Genomic DNA, 23,061 nt, shown 5'->3' on the forward strand with positions numbered 1-23,061 from the left:
TTTTGTAAGTGTTTCCTTTTGTTCTGTTTCTTTTTTTCATAACATGAGCAATGTGGAAATAATGATTACATGATTATACATGTATTAACCTATATCAGATAGTTTGCTCTCTTAGGGAGGGGGCAATGGGATGAAGAGAGAAAAAATATGAAACTCAAAATCTCAAATAAAATTAATGTCAAAAGCTACCTTTACATGTAATTGAGAAAAACAAAATACTTTTTACAAAAAAAAAAAAAAAAAAAAAGGAAAAAAGAAAATACTGAGACACTAAAAGTTGTCCTACATTTCCACTAAACTCTAGATATTCTATCATTTATAGTGAAAATGGATGCTGAAAAGCACAAAGTTCCTAGTGAGTAATTAAGCATTTTCATGTGCTTTCACCCTTTAAATAATGGACAACCAATTCTACCCACAGGGCAGACAAAATAGTCAAGTTGAACCATCAAGACACCAGTTGAAAGCAGTTGGTGCTAGGCACCATTACCTCCCCTCAGATCTTTGAGCCCAAGAACACTTAGAATAGCAGCAATACTACTTTATAGAATACTGGCTCCATAGAAGCTATCTTATTTTGCTATTTATATCCTCACAGGTTAGTCCAGTGCTCTGCACATAGCAAAAGTGTAATAAATGTTTCATTCATTCATTCTATGAGGCTGCCTCTCATGTTAATGCTAAAGGTATCATTGGAACAGGAACTGGAATAATTTGTTCCTTAAGAAACTTAGGCTTGCTAGAAAAAAAAGAAAAGTTGACAATGGCAACTTTATTTAGTATTTATAATAACCTTTATTATTGCTGACATTAAAACAAAACTCTAATTTGCTCATTTATTTCAATGTAACTTTTTCTATAATTTATATTCCCCAAATTCCTAGGAAAACACAAGGGATTGTAATTAAAAAAAAAAAAAGAAAAAAAAAGAAAAAAAAAAGTCTTTACTGAATTTATCAAACACCTGATAGTGAATGAGTTTGAGGGATTCAAAAGATGTTTTGAAAGCCATATTCAGCATGAGTGAAATAAAGGAACCAAGGTTAATTAAAGGTTGTGGGCTGTATCCTCAATTGAAGATTTCATCCTCTGCATTCCTACAAAATGTTTTCCTTATTCAGAATATGCTCAATCATCTTTGTTTACCAAATGTCTATTCTCTTTCAAGATTTAGCTAAGATAGCATCTTCTCTAAGAGGTCTTCACTGATTCCATTCCTCTTGCTGTCCCTCTCTTCTCAGTTTACTATCTTCTCACCTTTTCTAATATTTACTTATCTGAATATATTTTGTATCCTCCCAGCAGAAAGTTCCCTCAGCATTGAGGTTATTATCTTTGGATGCCAGAGGCTAGCACAGTACCATTCATGTTGTTGAGTCATTCCAGTCCCAACTCTTCCTAATCTCAATTGGGGTTATCTTGGAAAAGATACTGGAATGTTTGCCATTTACTTCTCCAGTTCATTTTACAAATGAGCAACTGAGGCAAATAGGGTTAAGTGACTTACCTACAGTCACAAAACTATTTCATATAGTAGGTATTTAATAAATGCTTATTGAGGTAAATTATATAGATATCACTAACTATAACAAAACTAAAACATTAAATTTAATAGGTATAAATGTAGACTTATACTAAGATTCAAATACTTAATCATTAAGGTATAAGATGGAATTTAACAACAATACATGTACAAAAATATGGATATTTCATCAAGTTCAATGTGACTTTTAACAAAAACCCCAAACAAAGCAAAGAAAGAAAACTATAAACCAATATTCCTAATAAATACTGATATAAAAACTTTAAACAAAACATTAACAACTAGGCTGCAACAAAATATCAGAAAGAATAAACACGATGACCAAGTTGAATTCATGCCAGATATGGAGGAAAACACTCAATATAAGGAAAACTATAAATAATAAATCATGTTAATAATATCTGATTATGTTAATAAATGCAAAAAAGATTCAAACAGTAAGAAGCACAGGTACAAATGGACCTACTTTCTAAATCAAAGAGCAAGTATTATATGTGGTAGAGAAAAGCTAAAGGAGTAAAGCAAGAAAATTCATTTTTATCAATAATAATTTAATACTAGAAATTTTAGTTGTAGCAAAAAGAAAGAAGAGGCAAAGAGGAAACAAAAGTATTCCCTTTCATCAATATGATTAAAATTTGCTTATAAACCCTAAAAAGTGACCCCAAATTTAAATTAAATCATGAATTAATACACTTAACAAAGCTATAGGATCTAAAATAAAATCATACAAATCATCAGCTTTCCTGTATATTACCAACAAAGCCAACTATAAAGAGTTATAAAGAAATCAAAATAGATACACAAATCTAATATTGTTAGAATTAGAAGGGAAATAGGTAAATGGGGAAAAAAAAAATCTGTTATGAGTTTCTCTGTACAAAGATATAATTAAGAAGTATGTTAATTCAATGAAAAGTCCTCTTTGAAGAAAGAGACCTAAATAATTGGAGAAATATTAATTGCTCAGGGCAGCTAGGTAGCGAAGTGGATAGAGCACCAGCCTTGAATTCAGGAGGACCCGAGTTCAAAAGTGATCTCAGACACTTAACACTTCCTAGCTGTGTGACCCTGGGCAAGTCACTTAATTCCAGCCTCAAAAAAAAAAAAAAAAGAAAAAGAAAAAGAAACAAAGAAACAAATAAAGAAAGAAATATTAATTGCTCATGAATAAGTTGAGAAAATACAATTAAAAAATGACAATAATACCTAAATTAATCTATTTATTCAGTGCTGTACCAATTAAGCAACCTAAGGAATATTTTATGGAGCTAGAAAGAAACAACAAAATTCATATGGAGAAAGAAATGGGTAGGAATATCAAGGGTAACAATGAAAAAAAAGTAAAAAGAAGGAAGGGATTCTCAAATTGTATTATAAAATATTAATCTTTAAAATGATTTTTGATGTAGGTTAAAAAGCAAAAGAAGTTGATTAATGGAAGAGATTAGTTTCTAATAACATAACATGGAACAACAGCATAGTGTTTGATAAACGCAAAGATCTCAGTTACTGGGGGAAGGACTGTTTGACAAAAAACTACTAGGAAAACTGGACTATAAACTGAAAAAATTTTAATTTAAATCAAACCTCATACAAAGATAAGTTCAAAATGGATATCTGACTTAGACATAAAAGATCATATCAGATACAAATCAGATGAATAAGGAAGAAGTTATCTTTATGCATAGGGGAAAATAAGAGTTGGGGATCATACAAGATAAAAGGCATGATTCTGATAACATAAAATCTAAAAGTTCTTGTATAAACATCTAATATTGTTAAAATTAGAAGAGAGAGAGAAAAATGGAGGGGGGGGGGGAAATCTTTGCTACAAGTAAAAGTCTCTGGTAAAAGTCACAATCCAAGAAATATAAAGAACTAATTTAAATTTCTAAAACTAAGATTAATTTCCCAATAAAATAATGATCAAAGGACAAGAACAAGAAGTTTTCTTAGAAAGAAATTCAGGCTATCAACAACAACAATAGTTAAATTGATATAGTTCTTTCTATGTACCATATATTGCACTAAGTGTTTAACAATTATCTTATTTGATATAACATTGAGATATAGGTACTATATTTAGAAGATGAAATTTAGAGATGAAAAAGCAGGGAGAGTTAAGTGTCTTATCCAAGTTCACACAGTTAAGTATCTGAGGCAAAATTTGAGATTTCCTTCCTGAACCAGATCTGACACCCTAACTAACCACTGTGCCACCTACCTGTCCCCCAAATCATATAAGACAACTGTATGTACTACTAATAATCATAGAAATGCAAATTAAAGCAACTTTTTGAAGTTCTATCTCACAATCATCAGACTGGCAAAAATAACAAAAGAAGAAAATGACTCGTGTCCACAGGCTTGTGGAAAAACAGGCACAATTAGTTCACTGTTAATGGAAGTGTGAACCAGCCCACTCATTTTAGACTACATTGTGGAACCAAAAGTTGATAAAAGTGTGTATACTTTTTCATCTAGCTATACCAGTAGTATGCCCATATCCCAATGAGAGCAAAGAAAGAGTGAAAAGACTTAAAATGCTATAAAAAATATTTATAGCAACTAAGGAGGTGTCCATGTATTTGGGTACAGATAAACCGTAATATATAAGAATTTTATTGTTCAATAAGAAATTATGAAATAGACTGTTTCAGAAGAAAAAGAACAAATCTCTCTGAATTATTACAGAGCAAAGTGACCAGAACTAGGAGAAATTATAATTTATATAATGACAACATTATATAGAAAAACAACTCTGAAAGACTGGAATTCTGATCAATAAAATGACAAACCAGAAATCCAGAGGAAGCCTAAAAAGAAAAACACATCATTTATCTCCTGCCAAAAAGGTGATGAACTTTAAATGTATAAAGAGCATAGCCAATGTGGAAATTTGTTTTTTTGTTTGTTAGGATGAGGGATCTATTTTATGTTGTGATTCTTTCTTTTCTTTTTTTTTAGTTGCTGATGAATGGTCAGAAGTGTGTTCTGTAAAAGGGATTTATTATAAAGGCATGTAGAAAATTATTTTAAAAAGACTTAAAAGTTTTAATATGAGTAAAAAAAACTTAAAAAGACATTTTTATCGATTTTAAGTTCAATGTAACATTAACAAAAATCCTAATGCAATCTTAAGACTGCATTAATATTAATATAGTCTCCATCTAATAGTCTATTCTTTTTAGGTTTAATCTATTAGTCTATTTAGTCTATTCATTTTAGTCTATTCCTTTAGGTTTAAGTACCAATATACTGGGGAACATATAAAGAGTACTTATTTTAAGAAAAATAAGTTATTATTTAATAATATGTCACCCCACTCAGAAGACAGAAATCTAAATGCAGATCTTGAAGTCTTACTTGGCTACATTTACATTAGCTAACTCTTCTGATTATCCTAGGACTCCCAGGCAGGGTGGAACATAGATAGATTCCTTCCTGCAGGCTCTCTTACTCTATTCTTCTTAAAGACATTTGTCTCTACCTTTCTTCTCTTAAGGATTGTCTCTACCTTTCCTGTGGCCTTAAGGCATGGGACAAAAGAAAAAGATCTCTTGTAAGAAGAAAGAGTTCATTTTTTGTAATGTGTACAAGAAACAATTATCCTAGAGTTTGAGCTGCTTAGTAGGTCACTCTGAACCTAAACTTGGGCAGTATTGTATACTTCAATGTCAATAAAAGTTTATGGAATATCTATCATTTGGAGCCATTGTGTTAGCTGTTAAGGGAGATACAATGGGTAAGATAAAACACAGCACCAGCTCTCAAAGATTCACAAGGGCTGAAGGAAAATAAAAGAAGACAGAAAAAAAGTTAAGGTAAACTTAGATATAACCAAACAAAATTATAGTACCTGGTAAGGAACTATAATTTCTTCTAAGAAACACTTGTGATATTAATCCCTTTAAACTCACTCTTGTTCTACAGGAATACATGTGCTGTAAAGAAAAAAAAAAAGAGAGAGAAGTTAGTTTTATTGAAACACAGCTAAAAACTGCCCATTTGAATTATAATTTTCCTGGCTTGCATTAATATATACGTTGGCTGTGGACATTCTGGTCCTTTACATTTCTGTTAAATATTATAATAAAGGACTCCTAAACTTTTTGAAACTGACAACCTAAAATCGCTATAGCTGAAACTGTAGTAGAAGATAAATTTTAAAATGACGTGGTTCTTTCCTGAATACATCTTAGGAGGATAATTTGTGTCTGAGGGGAAGTTGGACTGGCTGTAGCTTGGTCAACCAATAATGAAGAAACCTATGACATATCATCATAAGCTTCTGCTAGAACTTAGCACATCCCAGACACCTTCAAAAGAGTTGTAAAACTGGCTAAACTTCTTCTGAACCAGATTAAAATGTAATTGGGAAATTTTGAGAAAATTATAAAATATAATACAACATATACTACAATGTTTACTTTGTAGTTTTCTAAGTTAGCATGAAGCTGCAAGATCTGCTTTTAAGTTTGATACCACTGCCCTACAGTATTAACTACATTTTTTTCTGCCCAAAAACTTCTAAAATGCCTATTTAAAACTTGCCAGCATATTTCCTGCAATTTTAGTTAATGTATAATGATACACTTATACCAAAATCTCCCTTTTCTAACAAACCTCCTTTAGTAGTTTTATTTAAAGTCATTAAAAATTATAGAGCTAGCATGAATCTTGGAGATCATTTGTATCAACAGATAAGGAAACTGAAAATCAAACAGATTAAGGATCTTATGTATAAGTGTTAATAAGAATATGATAAGAAAATATGTATGGATAAATCTTATTCATTAATGGGATTTTCCAAAATGCTGATTTTTTTGTAAATGGAGGATCAGAACCAAAGCTATTTGTTAAAAGAAAAAAGAAACTGGAACAAAGTTGGCAAATTATTCTAAGACAGTTTGTAAGTTGAAAAGAAATTCAAAGATAAAGTTCTTTTTATAGAATGAATTCTTATCACATAAAGAAAAAAAATCTCCTCCTCAGGAATGGAGGAAAGTAAAGCCCTGGTTAGCCTACTTGTTCTAGATCAAAGAAAGACAGATATTTCACCCACAGCCAATTCATGCAGAAGATTCAACTTGAAATCAGAAAATTTGGCTTCACATTCTTTTCTATTTGGGATGGGATCTTGGATAAGTTATTTCATCTCCTTGGGTCTCAGCAGTCCCTGAGATCCCTTTTTAGCTATAAATCTATTATTCCATGATTAATTTAAAAAGGAAACTATGAGTAAAGTTTGTTACTAATTGTTACCTCAAAAGGGAGAAATGCTTTTAAGTGATATAGATGATTGATGGACTGATGACTACAGGGAACATGGGTTACAGAAAACTGAGATTTTGAAATAGATAAAATTCAGCAAGCATATAATAACTAGCTTCTGGGTTTTAAAAATTGCTTAACTGGTAGAAAGTGAAAACATTTGCCAAATGCTATCACAACCTGTATATCAAACCAAGAATTATTACTCTCAAATAAGATAACTTTCTCTATCTAGAAAAACTTATGTCCCAATAAGGGGAGCAAATCAAATAACAGCATCTACCTCCACAATAATATATGTCATATAATTGCACCTTCTGTGTTCTACAATAATACAATTTTGCCATCTATGTCTGTTTTAGTTATGGTAGTAAATTTTTAAAATGAACCTAACTTGCTTCAAAGCATTTTTAAAAATATGACACTCCTTAAATTATTCAATGGTATAATAAAATAAGGTTTAAGAATCACTATCTAGTCCAGGGATAAGGAACATCTGGCTTATGCATTGTATAAGGCTCAAAATCATTTGCTAAGACAACAGCAGCCAACAATAACCTGAAATCTAAGTATTAGATTACAACCTCCCACTGTTTGAGTTCAAACGCTGAAAATTCTGTATGGCCCTTGAATTATGTTATAAATATCCAAATAGTAATCTCTTTGGCAGAAAAAAAGTTCCCCACCCCTAATCTAGGCAGTAAACCTGACACATTGGGATATGAGTGTATATGTATATGTACAACTATATCTATATTTCTCTTCATATATATAAATAAACTTTACATGAATAATTCTGGTTCAAGTATTAAATTTCATAAAACTATAATTTAACTTCTCTGTGCCTCAGTTCTTCAATAAAACTGAGGCTTGGTCTAGATAGCCTCTAAGGTCCCTAAATCTATGCTATGTAGACATTTAAAATGTAGACATTTAAAAACAAATACTTAGAATGATTAAAACTTACATTAATATGCAAACTGGATACTTTCTGTTGATTCACTATAAATTTCCTTAATTTTGTCAATATCATGGTTCTATTTGCTATAGTTATTCACTGAAAAAGAAAGAACATAATGACAGAATGAAATTTTAATACTTAAATTACATTATTTAAGTATTTTGTTGACTGTGGAAAGTAATTTTTCTTTACTTTCTTAAGAAGTAGCCATTTTAATGTTAATTCAATTTAAGAAAAATTTAATAAATTAGTTAAGAAATAAACTTTTTAATCTAAAAATGAAAAAACATTTGGTTCTCAGGCTAAATATTCTCCTCCAAAATTCAATGCTTCAATTGAAACAAAAGCTTAAAAGTAAAGATCAGTATTCTAACTAAAGCATTATAAAATAATTTAAGCTGCAGAAAAATGGTACTAAGATATTCATGAACATGTCAGTATTCCATAAAAAATTTTAATTTCAAGAAAATAGATTGCATTCTATCTTCACTATCTCTAGTTGAAGTGCCATAAGAAAATAGGAACCTGATCAACACAATTCAAGTATTATATGTGAATATGATAAAAAAAAAAAAAAAGTCCCATACTTATGAACATTTTTTCCCCTTTTCTTGGGCAACGCGCTACCTAATAAGAGTTAACAATATCCTTGTCACTACCTGAGCTAGTGACAAGCATAAATCTAAGTGCCTTTTCTCATTTCACATCTTTCTTAACCTTTCCAAAGCACCAAACACTACAAACCACTTCCTCCTCAAGGATTCTTTCTCCTCCATGGAGGAGATACTGCTTCTTCCTAGTTCTGTTCCAACTAGTCTGACCACTCCTCCTTATGCTGAATCAATGTCCTACTTCCATTTCCTGGAGAATTAACATCAGTACCCTTCCTATATACTTGTCGAACTGGCCTACTACCTGTTCCCCTTAGTCAATTCTTACTCTTTTTGTCTCTGTATGGGTTGTTTCCCATTCCTGGAGTGCTCTTCTTCCTAACTTCAGCCTCTTGGAATCCCTAACTCCTTTTAATCACAAAACTTTTCCTAATTTCCTAGCTTCTGGCTGCTCTCCCCTCCCCAAATTTACTTTCCCTATGTTTTTTATCCATCTAAATTACTGCATTCCTCAGTAAAGGATAAGTTCCCTGAAGGCAGAGAATGTGATGGGTTTTTTTAAATCTTTTTTATCTAGTGTCTTACATTTAGACTTGTAAAACAGGATTAAATTATATTATTGCAATACACTTCAAATAACACACTGTATGTCAACTAACCCATACTTTCTAAAATTTGAAAAGAAAAAAATAGGAAAGCTTAGATGTACTTTAAGAACTGGTATAATCAGTTGGGGAATGGCTATGTTATTTGAATATGAATAAATATATGAATGTAATGAAATATCATTGTTCTATAAGAAACAATCAGCAGGCTGATTTCAGAAAGGCCTGGAGAGACTTATATAAACTAATGCTAAGTGAAGTGAGTAGAACCAAGAGAACATTGTACACAATAATGACAAGGGGAGCCCCAAAACTCTTTCTCTCTCTGAGTTGGGGAGGGGCAGATAGAAATTCCTTGAACCCTGCCTCTGCAAAAAAACCACCCCAGGGAATCTGGATAAGTAGTTTCCTTCTGTTAGATTGGCAACCCCCTATTGATAACACTCACTACTTGGCTAGAAACTGGAAGATGAATGGATGTCCATCAATTGGAGAATGGTTGGGTAAATTATGGTATATGAAGGTTATGGAATATTATTACTCTGTAAGAAATGACCAGCAGGATGAATACAGAAAAGTTTGGAGAGACTTACATTAACTGATACTGAGTGAAATGAGCAGAACCAGGAGATCGCTGTACACTGCAACAACAATACTGTAGGAGGATGTATTCTGATGGAAGTGGAAATCTTCAACATAGAGAAGATCCAACTCACTTCCAGCTGATCAATGATGGACAGAAACAACTACACCCAGAGAAGGAACACTGGGAAGTGAATGTAAGTTGTTAGCACTATTGTCTATCTACCCAGGTTACTTATACCTTCGGAATCCAATTCTTAACATGCAACAAGAAAATTGGATTTACACACATATATTGTATCGAGGTTATACTGTAACACATGTAAAATGTATGGGATTGCCTGTCATCTAGGGGAGGGAGTAGGGGGAAGGAGGGGAAATTTTGGAAAAATAAATACAAGAGATAATGTTATAAAAAAAAATTACTCATGCATATATACTGTCAAAAAATTTATAATTATAAAATTAAAAAAAAAGAAAAAGAAAATTAAAAAAAAAGAAAATGCACACAAAAAAAAAAAAAAGAAAGAAAGAAAAAAGATAACACTCACTACTGATTCCAACCTCTATTGAGTTGAAGATTAGTCTAGGCCTACTCATTCAATTAGAAGATTCTCTTTTCTAATTTCCACTCAAACTGCCCCCAGCCTCTAGCCAAAGTTTCAATTATAAAAAGAGGCAACTGAGCTCAATTCCTGGCAGAGGGGCCAAAAGCAGCAATCATGCCAGGCCACACATTTCCCTAACAGGACTATACCCTCTTTACCTTTCTACTGGGACTCCTCTGCTAGACCTTTAGTTCTGTCGGGACTTTGCCACTAAGGAAGTCGGCCTGCAAAAGCTGACTTCCCAATGCCGATAAACTTCTTTTGCCAGTCTAACTTTTAGAGGTCATAAATTCATTTACAAAGGACATGCACCGACCATAAGGGGGTTCCCACAACTCTCTGCCCTGCACCAAACCCCATCATTTTTGGTTCCCTGACCAGGAATTGGAGGGGAGCCAAACCTCATCAGTCATAACAAGGTTATGTGATGATCACTTGTGATGGACTTGGCTGTTTTCAACAATGAGGTGATTCAGGTCAATGCCAATAGATTTGTGATAGAGCCCTCTGCATCCGGAAAGAGGATTTGGGGGACTAGATGTTGATCACAACACAGTATTTTCAGCTTTGTTTGTTGCTTTTTTTTCTCTCGATTGTTTTTCCTTTTTGATGATTTTTCTTGCGGCATGACCAATGTGGAAATATATTTAGAAGAATTGTACATGTTTAACCTCTATTGGATTATTTGCTGTTCAGGGGAGAGAAATGGGGAAGAGGTCAAGAAAAATGTAAAACACAAAGCTTTGAAAGGTGAATGCTGAAAACTATCTTTGCGTGTATTTTGAAAATAAAAAGCTATTACGAATTTTTTTTTAAAATAGGTATAAATAAAACTAGAGACATTTGCCACATGAGTGATCTGGTTGCAGTTCAATCATTTTCCCCCTGATGTACACTGCAGACTACCTGCCACTAGAGGGAAGTTTTCTATCACTACAGCCTGTATTTTCCACTCTGAAGAGCCCTAAAGTCAATATACCCTAAACATACCTATTTTCCTACGAACCAGACCCATTAATTATTTTTATATTTGAGTTCCGTATCCACAACTAACTGAAAGCCTTCCTAGTTTCTAAAGGCAGTAATAGTAGATGTATGTGAATGATTCACAGCGACCTCGGCACCTTATAGAGTCTTAACTCCCCCTTTTCCGCATTGGCGCCTGCGCATTCGGACAACAGCTCCCGAATCCAGGACGCCCTCCTGAAACACTTCCGATGTCTCACTGCAAGCGGCCTAGAGGGTGCGGGGCGGGCGCAGAGCTCAGGCTGGACGGGGTGCCCAAGGAGCTGCCCTCCAGGACGGTCAGAAAAAGAAACTCCCCTTATCCATCACAAATCTCGTCATCCTCGTCAACAGGAGAAGCCCCACCAGGGACGCACCTCTGAGCGCACGTTCTGCTGCGCAAAGACTCTGCCAGCCGCTTCTGGGAAGCCCACGCTAAGCTGTCACACTCCGCTTCAGCTCACCCTCCCACGAGTCACTAGCCGGAAGTTCGTAGTCTCCGCCTCCACACCGTAGTGCAACAGTCAAATCCGGCCGTCGGCGACTTCCGCCCGACCTCCCTCTGTGTGAAGCGAGAAGCACTGAGAAAAGAAGGCGGAGCAAAGCGGAACGGAAGTGCCGAAACTTCGGGTTTTGTCCGGGAGTTTTAAAAGGAGACCCTTTTCTTTTCCGGCTCGTGGGGAGATTGTCGGTAATCCCGCAGTATCTGAAGTTTAGGAACATTTGAGCCGGCTCTTCGAGTGGCCCCCAGCCGTCAACATGGTAAGCAAATCGGGCCACTTGGGTCCAAAGAGGGGAAGGACGCCCCGACAGTGTTCGCCTGGGGAGGCGTGGCGGGAAGAGGAGACACCCCCCCACCTCCCGCCGGGGTGTCGGGTCCGACGGGTCCGCTGGGAAGACGGTGTTTACCCGGGAGGGGGAGGGGGAGGGGAGGAGGTGCGTGCGGCCACGGGTTCCCTCCCCCTGGGCCTCCCCGTCATCCCGAGCGAGTCCAGTCTTTAGTCACTCAGTCCCAAAGCACCTTAAATTCTGCCTCTGTTCCTGGCCCTGCGCCGGGCTCCCAGCAGCCTGTGAGGAGGGTGAGGTCCATTCCTGCCCTGTAGGAGTTTACGCTCTGCGTGGAAACGGGGCAAGGGTGTACACAGACTCTTAACTAAAATAAATGGACTTACTTAGTTGGGGCTTCCCAGGAGGCGACGCTCGGAGTGAGCCTTGAAGAGCGCCGAGGGCTCCGAAAAGCGGAGGCGAGGGAGAGACTGGGAGAGCGGAATGGCTGTGCGGCTTCAAAGTAAAAGTCTGTTACGGCCGTTTGAGCGCAGTTTGCAATTCGCTGCTTAAAGGAACGTCTAGATCTAGCAAAGGTCGTCTAGAGCCCGATAAGTGGGGTTCCGACGGGGGCTTCGTACTTTATCCCGACGGCCGCAGGAACTTCCCGAGCAGAGGAGCGCCGCAGCCAGACCTCTGCTTTGGGAATACTAACTTGGCAGCTGTTTGAGGAACGGTTGTATGGGGGAGGGGCTGCATAAAGAGCAGTCCCTCTCTGAGAAAGGTGACCAAAATGCAGAGAGATTGCAGAGCTCTGAACGAAGCCAACTCTCCATTCGTGATCTGTGCTCTAGGTGACCCGCCTTGCCTCTCCGGAGGTACGCGCTCGCAACTGCCTCCAGATGAGTCTTGGAAGCGCAAAATGCAGGACTAGGGCTCTAACTCCGTTCTTAAGTGAAAAGTAAACTAGGTAAGGTAGCAGCGGATTGCATTTCTCTGGCTGTAGTTTCTCATTTGAATCATGGCAATTTATTCGTTTAACTGTTGAACATCTCTCTCCTGGCCATAAAATGAGTTTACTTTCATCCGTCTGAATCAGTGGCATTTACCAATTATGCATAACGAACAAATAACGTGCTGGAGGACTAAGAAGCACCCCGGCCACTGTCCTATGTAAGAAATAGTTCATTGTGTCTAAGAGCAGGTGTGTGTAGCTAAAGCTCGGATTGCTTGCAGGGATAAGTGACCACTTCTTAGTTCATGGTCCTTATAAAAGAAAGTTATGTGGGGAGTTTTTCTTTCAGTGGGTGCTTTTTTAAAAAGTATTTTATGTCTTCTGTCTTAATAGCCACAAAATGAATACATAGAGTTACATCGAAAGCGGTATGGCTACCGCTTGGATTACCATGAAAAAAAGAGGAAGAAGGAAAGCCGAGAGGCTCATGAACGGTCAAAGAAAGCAAAGAAAATGATTGGTCTAAAGGCCAAACTCTACCATAAACAGCGTCATGCTGAGAAGATTCAGATGAAAAAGACGTGAGTATATTCTATCTATTTGCTGTATTTGTAATTACTAAGTATTAAATTAGCTTTTATAGGATAATTTGTTTTCCTTGACTTTTTACATAGTATCAAGATGCATGAAAAGAGAAATACCAAGCAAAAGAATGATGAAAAAACTCCCCAAGGAGCAGTGCCTGCATATCTGCTGGACAGAGAGGGACAGTCCCGAGCCAAAGTCCTTTCCAACATGATCAAACAGAAAAGAAAAGAGAAAGCTGTAAGTGATAGTATTTCTTAAGATGTTCTTTTTTTCCTTTTTTGTTATGTTTAAATGGCTTCTTATGAGAAATGTTCATGTATTATTTTTATCAAAATGCATAGGGAATTTTTTTTTTTAGGTTTTCATATTGATTTGAAACAAAAGGGTTAGTTATAATTATCCAATCTTTGCTTGAAAGGTTCATGGCAGATAAACAATCTTTGAGAATTTGACTGAAAGATTTAGCAATCTATGGTCAACTTGGTAATGAAATTGTCCAGTTGTCCAGTTTTTGAAAGGCTAGTCCTTAAATGACAGAAAATACATAACAATCTATTTCTGGAATTACAATTAAAGCCTTTTTATTTTAGTAAAAATGTGTGTTTTGGGAAAGGTAAGAGCAAATTGATAGAGAAAATCAGTGAATCAATGACATAAAATGAAAAAAAGTCCTTGTCCATGGGTAGCTGCAATATTATTAGACATAAGACAAAGATCATTTCTAACAGATCTGGGAAGTATCATGGACAAGGTAGTATTTTGCTTTAGAGAGGATTTTTAATGGCATATGGTTAGAGGAAGGAATTTCAAGGTATTAGGAATATCAGAGGCAAGAAGATATGGGACATCTGAGGGGAACAGTAAGTTTACATTGTCTTAAGTTTAGAGAATGAAGTGAGACATGGTGAAGGATTAAAGTGTTACCAAGTTGCAAAAAAATCTTCACTGACTTTGGGCTTGATTTGGTAGAGAATAGGAAATCACTAAAGGTTTATTGGAAGCCCTTGCCTTATCTATTCAGTTTGCCATTTTCTGTCACCCCCAATAATAAAATGGTCTTTAAGGGTCTTAAAGAGATGAGTCTTTTAATTAAGAATTCAATCCCTTGTTTTTCCTAAGTAGCTAAGAGAGATTTGAAAAAGCAACTCTTTCTAGTGAACTTTCTGCTTCTTTTGATTTACTAGCTATGTGACTTTTCACCTCATTTGTAAAGTGATAATATATGTATTACCTGCCTCAAAGAGTTATGAGTGACTATAAAAAAATCCTGTTTGTGTCTGTGTTAATTATTAGCCTTTTGCTCAAAAATTTCCACATTTTGCTGTCAACACCATATTTTGTTTTGTTTTTTGATTCAAATAGTATTTTATTTCCACTTACATGTAAAGATGGTTTTAAAATTCATTTTTGTAAGATTTTGAGTTCCAAATTTTTTCTTTCTCCCCCTTATACTCCCCTCTCTCCAAGATAGCAAGCAATCTAATGTATGTGTATAGTTACTTTAAACATCTCCATATTAGTCATGTTATGAAAAATCAGAATAAAACGGAACAATCACGAGAAGCAACCCCCCCCCCCCAAAAAAAAAAAAAGTTGAAAATAGTATGCTTTGATCCACATTCAGTCTCCATAATTCTCATTCTGGATATGGATAGCATTTTCCATCCCAGTTCTATTGAAATTGTCTTGGATCACTGTTTTGTTGGGAAGAGCTAAGTCTTATCATAGTTGATTATTATGTAATCTTACTGTTACTGTGTACAACATTGTTCTCATTTCACTAAGCATCAGTTCATATAAGGCTTTCCTCAAATCAACTTTCTCATCATTTCATATAGATTAGTAGAATTTCATTACATTCATATATCACAACTTATTCTGTCATTTCCCATTTGATGGGCATCTACTTAATTTCCAATTCCTTACCACCACAAAAAATAGTTGCTACAAACATTTTTGTACATGGTTCATCCTTGTCCCTCTTTGTGATCTCTTTGGGATATAAACTCAATATTGACCCTGCTGGATCAAAAGACATGTATGCACAGTTTAAGAGCCCTTTGGGCATAATTCCAAATTGCTCTCTAGAATGGCTGGATCTGTTCACAACTCCAACAACAATGCATTAGTGTCTCAGTTTTCCCACATTCCTTCCAACATTTATTATTACCTTTTCCTGTCATGTTAGCCAATCTGATAGGTGTGAAGTGGCACCTCAAAGTTATTCTAATTTGCATTTCTCTCATCAATAGTGATTTTTAGAGCATTTTTAAATTGATGGCTTTAATTTTTTCATCTGAAAATTGTTCATATCCTTTGATTATTTATCATTAACTAATACCATTTATTAACAGTTTGTATGGATATGCTTTTAGGGGAAATGGGAAGTACCCTTGCCAAAAGTTCGGGCCCAGGGAGAAACAGAAGTATTAAAGGTTATTCGTACAGGAAAGAGAAAGAAGAAGGCTTGGAAGAGAATGGTTACTAAAGTCTGCTTTGTTGGGGATGGCTTTACTCGAAAACCACCAAAATATGAAAGATTTATTAGACCAATGGTAAGTAATTTGCAAGAATTTACAGCCACAAACCTTGATGCCAGTCCCCCAGTCTTTGTGAAGTAAGTTTTTAAAATGTCATTTGAGGGGCAGCTAAGTGGTGCAGTGGATAGAGCATCAGCCCTAAAGTCAGAAGGACCTGAGTTCAAATCTGGTCTCAGACACTTAACACAGCCTAGCTGTGTGACCCTAGGCAAGTCACTTAACCCCAATTATCTCAGCAAAAAAAAAAAAAAAAGTAATTGGAACATTGAGGGAAAAAAGATTAAGTATCTTTTAAAATTTCTTTGTAATAGCCCTTATAAGGGGGCAGTCTTGTTTGAATAAATAAAAACCATAGTTCTGTAATTAAAAAGTATTTAGTAATTAAACATTACTAGGGAACTATTTGTAATTTAATGTGCTAGTTATTGTTTTCTACATATGGGCTTCTCCTCTACAAATTACTCTTCTGAAATTGGTCACTCCAAAAATTCTTAATTACTCTTTCAGAAGACTCATTTAAGGTAATATCAGAAATAAAAGCTTTGTAAATTTAACTTGTAAGTCTTGAAAAGATGTAAAATTCAGTAATATAAATAAAAGATTCAGGTTTCTATTCTTTTCATATATATTAAAGAGGTTGATGATTTGAAATCCCTATTAAAATCTGCATTTTTAGTCTTATTTTCCCATCATAAATAATGGGAGAATGCCAAACAGTTTAGTGAGGCTTACTACCAAATGCTCTGTTAACCTAATATTACTAGATAGAGATGACAAAAGCATTTCACTCTATCCTACTGAATACCTACTGAATACCTACTGAATGCCTCTTTCATACATTTTTATAGAAGAAAAGTGATTCCTATCTCTTTAATGGTCAGTAAAGAACACTTTGCTGCCAGCTATATGTATAAGATATGTAGAAGAGAGAAAGGTATCTTGTAACTATAGATACTGGTGATATTGCAGATTTTGTTATCTTCCTAAATTAACTCATAGATTTTCATTTGATACAACTGTAGCAAACTATTGGCAATTTAGTATAGCTAAGACAAAAGAAACTTTCAGTAGAGGCTGTTTTGTGAGCAGAACATGCTTTTCATTTGAGTTTTATTACATCCATAGTCTTTGAATATATAAATGTTGCAAAAATTATTTAGGTTGGAAATTAACTATTCACATTTTCATTGTTAACAGGGTTTGCGTTTTAAAAAGGCTCATGTAACTCATCCTGAACTTAAAGCTACTTTTTGTCTGCCCATACTTGGTGTGAAGAAGAATCCCTCCTCCCCATTATATACAACTTTGGGTGTTATTACCAAAGGGACTGTCATTGAAGTGAATGTGAGTGAGTTGGGCCTTGTGACACAAGGAGGCAAAGTTATCTGGGGTAAGTAGGATTCATAATACTAATAACTGCTAGTAACCTGTGGTTTGAAGATAAGCACATAAAATCTGACAAATTTAAAAGAAACAGCATATAATTATTTTGATGCTCACTGGAGTAGATTTGGTTTTTATTTAACTTGTATCACATCTATGAGGGAGACTAATAAATTCATTTTTTACAAAAACTATATACATAATCTTCACAGCTCAACTGTGATAGAAGTAAATTTGTTGTTTTTTAAAGATTACTGTTACAGCTATCAGTTTTTATTTACCAAAGGTGAATAACTATTTGCCAAAAATAAGACATTTTACCTAAATTCACAAAAGTTTGTAATTAAATGCTTTTAAAACAAGTCATGTAATCAACTGTCTTGTTTAATCATATAACTAAATTTTATCCCAAGTCAGTATGGCAAATTTTAATACTGTGACAAACTTAAATCAATATTCCTTTGTCTTATTTATTAATACAGATCTAGAAAGAAAAGGCAAGCTTTTTACTTTACTTTTCACTAAATGTCCAGAACATTTCTAAATTAATACAAGAACATTCTTTCTATACATACTGAAGCTATTGTAATAGAAAATTAAATAATAATAAATAATAATAATGTAAAAAATATAAAATGTATGCTCACTTTTTTTTAACTAAAAAGACATCATGGTATGGTAGAAAGTACTGAAATAAGAGTTGGGAAGCCTGAATTTGAACACTGATTTGATAGAAAAATCAACCTCTTTGAGCTTAAATATTTTTACCATGTGTCTCACAAAGTCATTGTGAACAATGTATGAATGTGACTTATTAGAAATCCTAAATCTTAACCTTTAGATAGATCTGTGATTTTGTTAGTGTAGGTATTCCTTCTAATGATGCAGGCCTATCCATATCCATTCTGTTCTCTATCTATATTATCCATCTCTTCTTTATCTAGGTATAAAAGGCTTTTCAACATTCTGGGGGTTGAGGGGGTAGAAAGTCTTCCTCTGTATCTCTTTATTTCAATGAATATGAAGTAAATATACAGGCTATCAATTAGTTACCCCTTGTTCTTGCTACATGACCCACCCAGTCTTTCTTCTCACATATCACATTTTTTGCATGATTCACTGAAACCGTTTGATCAGAGCAAGCTCTTTGGGTAATTCATGGTTACTCTTTAGGCATTCCATTGTTGCTAGATATAACATTACACGAAGAGTTGTTTGTTGTTTTTAATGGAACCTTTTTTCAGATTAGTGTACAATTAAAAAAAAAAAATCTTCCAGAAACATTTCTCTTTTTAGAGTATCTAGCACACAGCATGAATTTATATATTTTAACTCATTCATTAAAGCTGACTTTATTTCTTATTAACTTGTTTATGGGTGACTGCTATTCTTAATTTCCAAAATTTTTGAAGCTGAAGTTCATGTCTTATTTTATATTTAGAAATTGGATAATGCCTACATTTAAACACTTTGAATATAACTAAAGATAGTGATTTATTAGATAATACTAATTCTCTTTTTTTTTTTAAAGGAAAATATGCACAAGTTACCAACAATCCAGAAAATGATGGATGCATAAATGCTGTCTTGCTTGTCTAATTGACTGATTGAATGAACTTCTACATCTTTTATATTTGTTAGATTCTACAATATAAAAAAAAAGAACTACAACAGTTACTATATTGAACATTCACAAAACAAAACCAAAGACCCAGTTTTATACATCGGTTGTTTTGATTCAGAAAAGAGATTGAAACACTGTTTGCTTTTAATTAAAAAAAAAAAAAAAAAAAAAAAAGCTTGTAGCTACTTTGCTGAATCCATTGAAATACTGTCTCTGGAGATCAAGAAGTACCCCCCCCCAAAAAAAAAAAAAAATCAAGAAGTACCTTATTTGTCTTTATTCTTTCAGTGTTTTTCTAACCACTAAAGACTCAGGCTAATAAAAAGATTTATTAAACAACAAAAATAGACTTTAAAAGGTTGTTAAGTCCTAGACTAACTTAGGTTAGACTAGATTAATAGATGATTAGGGAGAATGAAACCTTAGTTTAAATTAAATTGTATATTTTTGCTTTTTATGTCAAGTCTGACTTAAATAGCTAAAAAGATGAAAATTAAATGACCAGATAGCTTTTTATTTGGTTTGCAAACCAATGCATTAGTAATAATAGAAAGGAACAGAAACTGACTTAGGATGTGTCAAAGTTTATTCAGCCATACTACTAAGAGAAAACTTCATAGGACAAAAGATTATTGTATTTATTGCTTTTCATTTTTATTAATTCATTGTTTTGCCAGAGTAACCTGGAGGCCATTATTCTCACATAACTGTAATACTAAAGCTAATTTTTATTATAATTATTTTATAGAAGCTTACATTTATAATACATTGTTTCATGACCTATCTACAATTCCAGTGACCTTGAGTTCTTTAAAGCTACTCCTTCAGAACAAGTTCTGACAGGTGCTTCTTTGCTGGAAAGAATAGGTACTGTTCTATGGAGTAAGATTAACTCCAATTGGAAGACCAACCAAATAGTGTGTGGAAGCTCATCAAAAGGTACATTATTTGCCCATGATTGCCCATTAAAGCTATTCAGTACTTCAGTGACAGAGGCAGAGTGGGAGAAATAGGAGGAAGTAGTACCAACAATTGTTGATAAATGGTATGTTGTTTCTTCCTCAATAATTGTTAGTACTTCAAATGTGAAATTATCCACTGAAATGCTAAATGGACATCCTAAGTCATTAATCTAGTAAACAAAAAGGAACTTGCAGCTATGAATAACAAGTAAGTTGGATTAGTTATCAGTTCAACAGCAACAAGAAAAAATTTATGGGATTTTTGGTTTTCATATAGCTTATAACTTTAAATGAATAATTGCCCAAAAAAACCCCTGCAGTTTTTATGTCAATGTTTGTGGTCCCTTCAATTTTAACAAAAAATTTTTTTTTCCTTAGTCTCTGAATCTTTTAGCCAACTGCATGAGGATAAAGATTTGATCTGTTCTAGGATAACATTTGCCAAAGCCAACTTAATCCCTTGTAGTACATTTGTCAAGGATATTCTTGTTATTGATATGTATATAAATCCAAGGTTTTGCTTATTTTTTAAATGGAAAAGTAGGTATATGTATAGATAACATTGCATTTGGGGAAGTAGCCATGATTTATTCCAGCCATTTCATAGTGGTGAAGCTATTTGGGCACGGAAAACTCTTTTCTAAATTTACCAGTTGAGAATTGAGGCGACTTCCATACCTAGTTTCAAGGAGAAAACATGTCAAGTATTAAGATACTGGCCAATATGAAATTATGAGGAGAATGAGCTTGATAATTAGGCTTCCAAAAGAGGACTGAAAGTCTTAGTAGTTTATGGTTGTTTCACTTGATATTCTACTTATGAATGTTAACTCAGATTCTGGAGGGAATTTGCAATACACAAAAGATCTTATTGTGTCTGTGCATGTGACCTCTCTAGCAAACATCAATTCATTTAAAATTCATTTACTATCACACAATTCTAAGATACAAACATCTTAATGGTCAAAATTAGAAAGATTTTTATACTAAGCAGATATGAAGGAGTGCACATTTACTCTGAACAATTAAGCAAAAACAGTATAAACTCTGGTTTGGCAGCATGCTTCCTTCACTTTTTGAAGAGGTTTTGGACCATGAGTATGCAATGTATGGTCAAGCATAATTAATGTACTGATTGAACATTCTGAAATTTTTTTACTTTAAAAACAAATGATTAATTTCCTTGGGAACAAGTGGAGGTATGTATTTAGAAATGAAATTACATAAAAACAGGGGATCTAATTGAAGACTATAATAAAGTATTAAAGATGTAAGATGCTGATGAAATATCAAGGGGAATAAACAGTCCCATAAAATTATCAGATATTCAGTTATTTCAAAAAAGATGTTTGAAAAGGAGAGAATGTCTCCCCACTCGAATTTCTGAAAAGTAGGCCAAGGCTATTTTAAAATGGCTTTGTAGTGATCAACAGGACAATTTAAACAAAAACAATGTAAACATAGGCAACTTTGAAAGAACTCTGGTCTTTACAATGATCACAATTTCAGAGGACCAATGGTGAAACAAACTACTTTTCTGGCAGCGAGACGATTTCAAATTGTAAAATGAGTTTTGGATATAGCCAATATGAGAGCTTATTTTGCTTTACTGGTCATATTATAGGCAAAACATTTTTTGCTTCCTTTTTTTTTTTTTCCTCATTAAGGTACAGGAAAGGGTGGGAAGTGAGAATAGAAAAAAAAAAATCTTAAAATTTTTTGTTTTTCCAGGTACTCAAAAATACTTAGTACAATGACATGTATAGTTGGTCCATACAACCATATATGCTTCTTTGTGTATGATGCCCCAGTTACTGATCAGGATCAGGGATTTTCTTAAGTATCCCTGATTAAGCTGTCAGGTGTCTATACACACCGTATACAATACAGCCTTAGATGAAATTAAGGATTATAAGAGAAGTGAGGAAAACAGCCTTATGCCAGGTGAGGGACATAATGGAGAAATCCAAAGACCTGCAGTTGGATAGTTGGTTAGGAAGTTAAGTGATTAATGACCTGAACAGTAGCTAGTTTATAACCCTCTCTGGTTTTTTTTTTTTTGTTTGTTTGTTTTTAAGAGAGGACTCTCTTCAAAGATGTAATTTGGAGAAAAGATATCTGTATCTGTCTTCTTTGTTAATTGAAGTTTCCTTAACACAGCTCCCAATGCAAGTCTGTTAAAAAAACAAACAAACAAACAAAAAAAACAATGGGGAGCCATAGGCTTTTGAGCAGCTATGTGGAAAATGAATTAATTGATAACAGTGACTGGAAGCAGGGAGAGTTACAGCCTAGTCCAGTAATGACTGAGCAAGATATCTCAAGGGAACATGTGTCAAAAATATTTTGGAGAAACAATCTAATGAACTTAGTAACTCATTTAATATGGGGTGAGGGGGTAACATTTGTTAGAGGAAAGTGATAATTATTCCTTCCATGTTGAGCCTTTTCAAACATGGTGGTTTTGATATATCTTGGGTTAGCCAAAAAAACACATGAAGGCCAGCAGATGATTCATAAAAAAGTCAGAAATGCATAAAATGTGCCTATAACAAAATACTTAACCCAAACTTTACAATAAGATACTTGTAAACACCCCATGAAAGAAAAGGAAGAAATTCAAATTTCTCTGGTACACACGGTTTTCTAGATTGTGGAAGGGATAACTAAAGATTACTGTGAAGTGAACTTCAGTAAGTGGGAAGATGGCAGGCTTTTCAAAATAATTTACAAATTTGAAGAAAGAGTAGATGTAGGAGGAAAGATAGAACTGTTTCTATTTTAAACAAGTTTGGTTTGAAATGCTTATGGGCTATTTGAGTCAGTTAATATAGGACTGAAGTAGAAGAAAAATAACTGCATATATAATTGGGGAGTTATCGAAAATAATCCATCTATGGAAACCACAGAGATCAGAAAAAAAAATGAAGTCATTGAAATTATCTTTGATTTGTACACGAAAAATATGCTGAAAATATATATGAAAATCATAATATTCTAAGTGAGTAATAATTAGAGAAATGATAAGTAAAGCAACTTTGTCATTCCACCT

General features: G+C 34.2%; 2 protein-coding genes across 3 annotated transcripts in view; one reads left to right on the forward strand and one right to left on the reverse strand.

Moving 5' to 3' along the window:
- Positions 1–11,681, reverse strand: part of GFM2 (GTP dependent ribosome recycling factor mitochondrial 2) — a 53,356-nt gene extending 41,675 nt beyond the window's left edge. The window contains exons 1-3 of one of the 2 annotated variants that reach the window (XM_074282277.1): positions 11,570–11,681; positions 7,788–7,877; positions 5,406–5,490 (exon numbers count right to left, since the gene is read on the reverse strand). In XM_074282277.1, coding sequence (XP_074138378.1) covers positions 5,406–5,490; positions 7,788–7,853 — 151 coding nt within the window. In that variant the 5' untranslated portion in view covers positions 7,854–7,877; positions 11,570–11,681. The remainder of the gene's footprint in view (positions 1–5,405; positions 5,491–7,787; positions 7,878–11,569) is intronic. The other variant, XM_074282278.1, reaches the window with a different exon arrangement.
- A 135-nt stretch (positions 11,682–11,816) lies between these two features.
- NSA2 (NSA2 ribosome biogenesis factor) lies at positions 11,817–22,973 on the forward strand. The gene is made up of 6 exons (XM_074282284.1): positions 11,817–11,954; positions 13,306–13,493; positions 13,587–13,737; positions 15,876–16,055; positions 17,238–17,430; positions 18,955–22,973. Exons 1-6 carry the CDS (start codon positions 11,952–11,954, stop codon positions 19,020–19,022), a joined length of 783 nt encoding a protein of 260 aa, XP_074138385.1. The 5' UTR covers positions 11,817–11,951; the 3' UTR covers positions 19,023–22,973.
- The last annotated feature ends 88 nt before the right edge of the window (positions 22,974–23,061 follow it).

The sequence above is a fragment of the Sminthopsis crassicaudata genome, chromosome 1 (genome assembly GCF_048593235.1).
Source record: "Sminthopsis crassicaudata isolate SCR6 chromosome 1, ASM4859323v1, whole genome shotgun sequence".
NCBI classification, from domain to species: Eukaryota; Metazoa; Chordata; class Mammalia; order Dasyuromorphia; family Dasyuridae; genus Sminthopsis; species Sminthopsis crassicaudata.